At 59.0% G+C, this 8522-nt stretch overlaps 2 protein-coding genes across 6 annotated transcripts in view; both read right to left on the reverse strand.

Moving 5' to 3' along the window:
- Positions 1 to 3193, reverse strand: part of TRIM65 (tripartite motif containing 65) — a 17356-nt gene extending 14163 nt beyond the window's left edge. The window contains exons 1-3 of one of the 4 annotated variants that reach the window (XM_023531710.1): positions 2376 to 3193; positions 1500 to 1990; positions 242 to 337 (exon numbers count right to left, since the gene is read on the reverse strand). In XM_023531710.1, coding sequence (XP_023387478.1) covers positions 242 to 337; positions 1500 to 1889 — 486 coding nt within the window. In that variant the 5' untranslated portion in view covers positions 1890 to 1990; positions 2376 to 3193. The other 3 variants (XM_023531708.1, XM_023531709.1, XM_023531707.1) reach the window with 3 other exon arrangements.
- A 121-nt stretch (positions 3194 to 3314) lies between these two features.
- On the reverse strand, positions 3315 to 8271 carry MRPL38 (mitochondrial ribosomal protein L38). 2 transcript variants are annotated; one of them, XM_011361965.2, is made up of 9 exons: positions 8131 to 8271; positions 7818 to 7997; positions 6353 to 6487; positions 6068 to 6276; positions 5472 to 5544; positions 5273 to 5318; positions 4194 to 4352; positions 3819 to 3955; positions 3315 to 3620 (listed from the first exon to the last, which is right to left on the reverse strand). In XM_011361965.2, exons 1-9 carry the CDS (start codon positions 8195 to 8197, stop codon positions 3484 to 3486), a joined length of 1143 nt encoding a protein of 380 aa, XP_011360267.1. In that variant the 5' UTR covers positions 8198 to 8271; the 3' UTR covers positions 3315 to 3483. The 2 variants fall into 2 exon arrangements, with proteins under 2 accessions (XP_011360267.1, XP_011360268.1); XM_011361966.2 differs by lacking the exon at positions 7818 to 7997 and having other exon boundaries at positions 8131 to 8255.
- Positions 8272 to 8522: the final 251 nt, after the last annotated feature.

Consider the following 8522-nt stretch of genomic DNA (forward strand, 5'->3'; position numbering starts at 1 on the left):
CAGGGCCCTGCCCCACACCAAGGCAGGCCAGGGCCACAGCTGCCCATGGAGCTGAAGGATGGGGATGCCAGGAGCCAGGATCCCTGGAACCTCTTCCCCCTGCACAGCCCCTCACTCCATGATGCCAAGGAGCATTTCCAAGGTAGCTCACATCTACTGCCCAGCGTTCCAGGGACAAGATGGTGGATGCCTGAAGGACACAACACGAAGACATGGCGGGGTGGGACAGACAGGCCTGTACCTGGATCTGGCTGCTTTGCTGCTGCAGCTCCTGTAGCTGGCTCTTCGCCTGGGTGGCCTGCTGCTGGGTGACTTCCAGCATGGCTCTCAGCCGAGCCTGTGGTGCCCACGGGGGGACGGGGGATGAGTGACAAGAGGGGGCGAGGATTGGTTGTGAAGTCCCCCTCATTCAACCCACAAACACCTGTAGATGCTGGGCAACCCCTCCTTGTACCGCCCCAGGCAAGGGTGACCAGCGGGCTGGCACAGAGCCCCTTGCCCACCTGGAACAGGACAGTGCATGGGCACAGCAGAAGCCTTGGGCTGAACACCTGACTTCCAGCCTGTCTTGCAATCTGAGCAACCTGGGGCAGAGCACCCACCCTCTCTGGGCTGTAACCCCACCCCAGTACCCCTAGTCAGTAAATGGGAGCAATATTTCTGGCTTAGGTGGCCTTGCAGGGAAGGGGCGATGGCCCAAAGCACCAAAGCTATTTGATGAGTGGGCTGTGCAGTGCATGTATAAGATGGGCTCTTCCAAATGCCTGGCCAGTTCTCAGCCCCAGCTTTGGGCACCAGAGGAAGAGGGCATCCCTATCTGGTTGTGCCACCTCTGGTCCCCTTGCGGATCAAAACGTTGTGGTCTCCTGCCCCATTCCCGCTAGGACCTGGTTCCCTAGTCCTGATCAAGAGTCTGTCTTGCTTCTTCTCCTCCCAGAAACCCTTGCAGTAAGGGCTGCTGTTATCCCCACTTCACAGTCCAGGAAATGAGTGAGATGTTGATAGTTTGGCCAAAGTCATCAGATTTTCCTAGTTCCAGTGCTCCGCCTCTGTCCAGGCCCTATGTAGGAAGTAGGAGGGCTGACCTTCCTGGTCACCTCTACTCCCCCCGAAGGACTTGCATCTGCCCTTCTCATACCCCACGCAGTTGCACTGCACTTCCTCTCTCTCTAGCAAAATCCCCGCTTTGTCAGCGCCTGCGACATCTGGTTGTATCACCTGTCCCGCCTCCCTGTTGCCGTCATCTACTGGCTCCACTGCAAAATCTCATGCTTAGTGCTGGGTGTTCATGCCACCAGCAGAGCCCTTTGCTTCACTCCATCTTATGAACTCTTCCCTGACCTCGCCCTGGCCCGTCCCCAGCTCTGAAATCTCAATTTGAAATATCTATTTCTGACCATCACTTCTTTTTATCTTGGAATTAAGAACACCCCAAAGCCGCCTCCTGCCGAAGCTGCCCGCGCAGTGGAGAGCAGGGCGGGGCGCCCCGCGCGTGTCACCTCGCGCTCCCGGCGCTCAGCGTCCAGCAGCACCCACTCGTGGAGGCGACACTCGCTCACGGGGCACGCGCTGCACACGCAGCGGCCCTCGGTGCGGCAGAAGAGTTCGAGCGGCCGCCCGTGCTGGGGACAGCACGCGCTGGGGTCCGGGCTGGGGCCGGGCCCGGCGCGCACCACCTCCAGGACTCCGCTGAGCGCCACATTGCGGCGCAGCTCGGCGCCGTCGCGGAAGGGCTCCCGGCACTCCGGGCACGCCTTCTCGCAGCCGCCCCACCAGTCCCGGATGCAGGCCCCGCAGAAGTTGTGGCCACAGGGCAGGGTCACCGGGTCCTGGTAGAGTCCCAGGCAGATGGAACAGGTCAGCTTGTCCTCCAGCAGCGACGTGGCCATGTTGGCTGCGGGCGGAGGGCGGGCCCGAACCGCGCCGCGGAATGTCCCGGCCTCTTAAAGGGACCGTGAGCCCGGCAGGTGCGGCGGGGAGGAGCGCAGGCCTGCGTGGGGAGACAGGCGTGACAGCCCTTATCTGAGGAACCTCAGCAGCCGCGCGCCCAGTCCACCCCTGCGTCTCCGCCCATGCTGCGCCCACGGCCTCCCGCCTCCATGTAGGCCTCGAGCCACCCCGGGCCGAGAGGTGAGATCTGGCCTTCTGGTCCCACCTTGTGACCCCCATTCCGCTTTCCCAGACCCTCAGTCCAGCAGCTCCCGTGCAGGGGATTTGGTCGCGGCCTCTAGAGACAGGAACCGCACCGGGCCGGCCCTCCCCTTGGCTGAGAGCCATCACGGAACCTTTTCTGGACCCCTCATCTGAAACCTAATAACATCGGCATCTACCACTCCCGGTTCCGGCGATTAAATGAGACAGTGCACTGCGGGTACCTGGCGATGAGAGCAGGGGCCACACAGCTAGTACTCATTAAATGCGTTCTCCCGACCCAAGCTGCTCTGCTGCACTTCCTCCTTGAGCTGAGTCTCAGGCATTTGTCAGATCGGGGTGTCTCCCTTCTCTAGGCCAGGCAGAAACAGTGAGGTGGGCATTTCTGGTCACCAAGAGACAAACCAGTCGTGTTTTTCATATCCCTTAATGGAAACCCGAAAGCGGCACTTGGAGTCCAGATGCCCACCCGTGCCCGCCCTCTGCTGGCGAGTTCCTTGTTTGCAGGTCTAGGCTGTTCTGGAAAGCGGTAACTCTCTAGCAGCTGAGCAGAGGGCTCTGGATCACTAACCCACCCGTGGGGCAGTGTTGGGCCAGGACCAGCTGGAGGGTTAACTCTTTCTAAACAAGCCAGCCTAATTTTGAGGCAGGATGCCCTCTCGCTGGGCTGCTGCACCATGCCTTCTGTTGTAAACATGTCGTTTCTTTCCCTGGAAAAGGTGCACAAATCTCGTGACTGGCTTCTGGGCAGTCTTTACCTCAGAGGGGAGAAAGAAATACCCTAACTATCCAGTGAAGGAGAAGGGGCTTTCTGGGCTCCCAGCAGGGTTGTGCCCAGAGGTGTGAGGCCTGCGGACGCCCATCTGACAGGCCCCCTTATTCAGAGCATCCGCTGGCCCCGGCCAGGAGCCCGCAGCACACTGCGAACAGCCAGCAAGGGACTGATGCTCGGGGCTGTGGGAGCAGCCAAGGCCATGGACTGCTTTTCTTTTTCCGTACCTGTCTTCAGCCACAGGATCACAGGACCCCTGACACCCTCAGGAGGCAGAGGTGACGGGCCATTTCCTGGGGTGGGGGGCAGCCGCCTTCCTACCCACGAAGCAGTATAACTTTGGCAGGGGGATGGGGGCGCCTGTAGGCTCCCGGAACAGAGCCAGGCCAGCTATAGCAAAAATCATCTTTATTCACACACACACACACCCCTGCCGCCAGCCCTGGAGAGAGCCTCTTCACTCCCAGGCCCTGGCCTGCTGGGCGGGCTGCAGAGGGGCTGCCTCAGGCGGGGCCTGGAAGGCCCAGCTCACTCTCTGAGGTGGGTGGCACTCTGGCCACTCAGTAGATGCCATAGGTGGGTTCGTGACTGTCCCTGTACCGGTCCAGGTAGCGCAGAGGCTGCCGGTGGGGGAAGCACTTCTGCTTGGGGTGGTAAGGGGGCGGCCGCACAAACTCAAACACGGGCTCCCGCATGTCTGCAAGAAGAGTGAGGGGGTGTGGGTGTGGGCTGCTGTTGGCCTGAGCCCCTCTTCCTGTCTCTAGGCTAGGAAGACCCAGCCAACCCGCTGGAGGAATGGCCGACCCCTTGTGGCCAGGGAGAACCGCCTGTCAGGCCCAGAGAGGTCTGTGAGCTCAGGCCAGCGCCCCGCTCCTCCAGCCCACTTTGCCCTTACCCAGAAGCTGGTGGAAGGTGTGGGTGACCGAGTCATCCCAGCGGCACTGGAAGAAGGCCAGGCCAGCTGGAGTCATGGCTTCTTGGTGTTTCTTGTAGAAATCAAAAGTGTGGAAGGTCCGCTGGGCAAGCTGGTAACTGTAAGAAGATGGGGAGCACTGGAGAGTAGGGAGTGGGGCACCAGAGGCCCACAGCTCACCTCCAGCCCCACGGGCAAGCCTGAGAAGCCCCTTAGGGTCTGCCTAGCACAACTACTGTTCTGCTCGCCTTGAAGCCTGAGTTAAGAGGGAGGGGGACTGAGCAAGACCACCCCTTCCTGGGAAGCAGGCCTGAGGCGGGGTGATGGTGGCAGTGACGTGTGGAGGGTGTGGATTACCAGGGTGAGGGCCGGGTGTCCCCAGAAAAGTCGATTGGCTTGTCCTGCCTGAAGAGCAGGAAGGCAAAGCGGTGGAAGCCGGAGCCGCGGGCAGGGAAGGGGGGGAGGTAGGGACACGTCTCCTGTCCTTCAGCCACCCTGTTGCCTGGGATATTGGTTCTGGTGGGATAAAAAGTAACCTGTTAATTGCCACTCGAGGGAGGTGGCAGCAGGAGCATCCCCAGCCACGTTCTCCCTAGAGACTGATATAACTCCTGAGATCTCTATCGTACAGTCAAGTAGGAGGTGGAGTTCTGTGAAGCCTTGGGGTTCAGAGGCCGAGGCCAAGGGTCTCAGAGGCTGTCAGGATGAGAGTAAGGCTGAGCAGCCTGTTCGCTAGGCCCTGGGGAGCTGGTGAGGCTGCCACAGCCATTAAGACTGGAGACCACGCAACCTTTGAGCTGCTTCTCTCTCCATTTCCTGAAGCTTTGTGGTCTGCCTAGCCTGGCGCCAGGATGGCCACTGACCTGCCTCGAGAGGCAGCCCCAGACGGTCCTGCTACACAGGCTGGGAACTGCAGCTGAATAAGAACGAGAGAAACCAGTCTCCCAGTCACCGGCCCCGATTACCTAGAGGTCTCAAAGCTGGGGTCACCTGCTTGACTTCTGCCCCCTGGCCTGGTGCTCAGAGCCAAAGGCCACCAAGAAAACAGCCTGGGCATGTCACAGCTGCCAGAGGCCTCTCATGGTCACTTTCCCATTTGATTATCACAGAGCCCCTCAGGGTGGTTAAGGAACATTGAGGCACCATTGTAGTTTTACAAGTGAGGAAATGAGTTCAGGGAGACCAACAGGCCTGTGGGAGCAGCCCAGGCCCGTGGCCTGCTTCTCTTCTGTCTCTGTCTTCAGCCCGTGGATCACAGGGCCCCTGACACCCTCAGGAAGCAGAGGTGAGGGGCCACCTCCTATGGTGGATGGTTAATCCGAAGTCCCACTGTTAATCCATGGTGAAGCCCAAACTGAAATTCAGGTGTAGCTCTTTCCAGGATTCCACGGCCTCCGTGCATGCCTCTGACCCACTGCCCCACCCCAGGTACTCACACCAGCCAGTGGACATACTCGGCATCCGGCTCCAGCAGGTGTCCATCTGCACACAAACAGACCCATTGAGTGAAGGCCCTGCTACCCTCTGCCACCCGTTCCCTTGGAAGAAGCAGGGGCTGGAGCTCTTCACTTGGCCCTTCCCCCAGCTCCCTGGCTCATGGGAGGGAGGGAGGCCTAGCAAACCCTAGATACCTACCCAAGTTGGTGAGCAGCAGTGTCCACATGGAGCCCTTGTCTGCCTCATAAGTCACCTCTGGAGCCTGGGCAGCCTGACAGGGAGAGAATGGGGGAGCTGTCACCCTTACCAGGGCCAGACAACGTGTTATAAGCACCTTCTTCCTGGAGGGCAGGAACCTGAGGCAGCCTTGGAGAAGGGAGAGCCCACTCTGACCTAAACAACCCGAGAGGCAGGCTGGCAAAGAGAAACTCATAGAAGGAGCCCGGCAGAGCTGCCTCTCCAGAGATCTGAAACACAAGGAGGCCCACGTGTCAATGGACAGGGGCCAGGAGGGCACTCTGAGGACAGCGGACCAGTCACCGGAGCATGCCAAGACGGAGCTTTTTCTTTCATTCGGTTCCTCCTTTTTTTTTTTGGTAATTATCATGGTTTCGTTTACCAGGAAATCTAAAAGAGGAGACATGCACCAACAAAACTCTGAACAGGCCATGACGACATCGTGCTCGTGCCTCCTTAACCACCTCGACGAATCTTTCAAAAAGGAGCAGTCCTCGGCCCTGCAGTGGGATGTGTCTGTGCACGCGGGGCAGGGAAGGGTGCAAGCCCGCAATTACCTCAGTTGGAGTGACCTCATTGCCATAGTACACAGGCATCAAGTCTTCCTCACCCACGGCATAGGCCACGTGCAGGGGAACTCGGGGCACAAAGGTGGCACCGTGGAACAGGTCTCGGTAGAGGCCATAGTACTCTGCCAGACGCTGCTTGTGGTAGGGGCCACAGGTCTTCTCCCACTCAGCCCGCACAGCCTCCAGCGGGATCCGCACTGGGAAGGAATAATGCCACTGGGATGCACAGTGGGGGCAGGGACACGCCGGGCCCTCTCCCCTGGGAGGGCCTACCTGTGTGGAGGCGGGCGGCTCGCTCCTCCTCCACGTTGGACCGCAGCTCCCGGAGGACCTGTTTTCGCTCCAGCAACTGTTGGGTCCAACAGATCTTAGGTGGAGGCAGCCCAATGTCAATGTTGTCTTTGGGATCTGGGAGGGAAGATGTGTTGGAGAAAGTGGGATCATGTCTTGGTAAAGCCACCTGTCCCTACCTAATCCTCTCACCTGCCCAACGTCTGCTGCTAAAGCTTTCCCTTTAATTCACAAAACAAGCATACTGTGCAGTGTCTGCTTCACAAACCTGAACTGGATCCAGTTGCTAAGCAAACAGGGTAAGCTTGAGATTGTATTTTCTGATCCCTAAACCAAGTTACACTGTCTAGGTCATGGGAAATAGAGGCAGATGGTCTCTGAATTATAGTTGGGATCACCTTCAAGTCTGTTCATAGCTGGCCACAGACACACACCTGTGTCCTCCGTAGAATTAACAACTGAAGCTGGAAAGCCTTAAGGAAGCAGCTCTCACATTTAATAAACAAATCATACAGCTTGCCTAGGAAATTTGTTACAATTCAGATTCTGACTCAGCAGGTGAGTTGGGGCCTGAAATCGCATCTCTAACAAGCTCCTAGTTAATGCCTGTGTTGCTGGTCCCAGAACACACTGAGTAGCCAGGCCTGAGAGAACTTTCAATCCAACACCTTTTTCCTTTTGCATTAGACAATAAGTAACGTGCAGTGAACCCTCATCAGAGACGGCATTAGCCTAAGAATTCCAATGGGCTGTGTTCTTTAATCCTCACAATTTTGTGACGGGCACAATTATTTGATTTTATAGTTGAAGAAACTGAAGCTCAGAGAAATCACTCCCAAAAGGTCACGTGGACTTGGGTTTAAAGCAGGCTGTGCAGATTCCATGCCTGTGCCCTTAACCACCATAAACACTGCCTCTGTAAATGCTTTCCAAAGGATGCACTTGTAAGTTGCTCAAGGGCAGGGTGCCAGAGTCACCCTCCCCAGAGCTTTCAATTTCACTCAGCAAAGGACTGTACATCTATGTGCTGGGCACTATGCGGGTGCGAGGATCCAATGATGGTCAAGACTGGCAGGATTCCTGTCCCTAGGGAGCTCACAACTGGGAGGAAGGCGAGGAAAAGATTCAAGATAGTGTGGCCAGGGCTATGTACAGAATATTTTAGGAGCGTAGAGGGTCGTTCTAACTCAGAATGGCGGGGCGGGAAGTGGTCAAGAAAGGGTTTTAGAAGTAGAAATATGTAAGGTAGATCCCTAATAGTGGAGGAAGGGAATGTTCTAAGTACCGGGGACGACAGATGTGAAAAATCGTGGTGGGACTACACCGCTAACAGTGCTCAAGGGGACACAGGCTGGCTCCCCACCAAAGCTCGGGGAGGACGCCGGTGGGACCCCCGTCCCGAGTCCCGAGGCTGGCGCCCACAGCCCCTGCTCCGGTCGCCCCGCACCTGACTTCTCCCCGAAATGCTCCCGGTAGGTCCGCCACCAGTGCGGGGCCCGCGCCTCCTGCTCAGCCTGGCGCCGGTAGCGGTCGAAACTGTGATACTTCTCCAGCCGCTCCAGGTTGCTCACATCGATGTCCTCATTGGGCATCGGCCCCAAAGGGGCAGTGCGGCGGCTCAGCGCGGCTGCGGGCAGTGAGCGGAACGTCAGGCCGGCTATGGCCCGGTCCCACGGAGGCCGGAGCGGGCGCTGGCTTGAACCCCAGGGTGCAGGCTAAATGGGGACCTCCAAGAACCCCCCGACCCCCAGAACCCTCACCCGAGGTGCTGAAGCCCCGCCACCTCTGACTTCTGCACAGCGCGGGTCGCCACCAGGGCGCCGCCATCTTTCCTCACGTCGGCGCCGCCGCCCCTAGGCCCCCGCAGAGGTGGCCGGAGCGGCGCCTGAACGCGCCGCGGAGGCCCCGCCCCACCCACCAGACCCCGCCCCCGGGTCCGAGACCTAGGAGCCACGCCCCCTCCCAGGCCCCCGACTCCTCCTTCCCGGGATCCCGGATCTCCTCCCTCCCGGCCACAGGCAGCTGCGGGCGCGGGGCGCCCGGGCTCCGGAAGTTCCCTGTGGACGGCTGGGCGAAGCTGTGCGCAGTCGGAGTCCCTGCCCGGCGCCGGCCACCAGGGGGCGGCACAGACCAGGAGCGGCAGGCGGGGCCA

This window comes from Pteropus vampyrus, unplaced genomic scaffold (genome assembly GCF_000151845.1).
Source record: "Pteropus vampyrus isolate Shadow unplaced genomic scaffold, Pvam_2.0 Scaffold72, whole genome shotgun sequence".
NCBI lineage: Eukaryota > Metazoa > Chordata > Mammalia > Chiroptera > Pteropodidae > Pteropus > Pteropus vampyrus.

Excerpts from the sequence above, each read along its gene's own strand:
- MRPL38 (XM_011361965.2), bottom strand. The coding sequence starts at position 8,197 with ATGGCGGCGCCCTGGTGGCGACCCGCGCTGTGCAGAAGTCAGAGGTGG. Across the intron at positions 7,998-8,130 it reads GCGGGGCTTCAGCACCTCGG|CCGCGCTGAGCCGCCGCACT; the intron begins GTGAGGGTTCTG and ends CACTGCCCGCAG. Across the intron at positions 3,621-3,818 it reads CACCTTCCACCAGCTTCTGG|ACATGCGGGAGCCCGTGTTT; the intron begins GTAAGGGCAAAG and ends CTCTTCTTGCAG.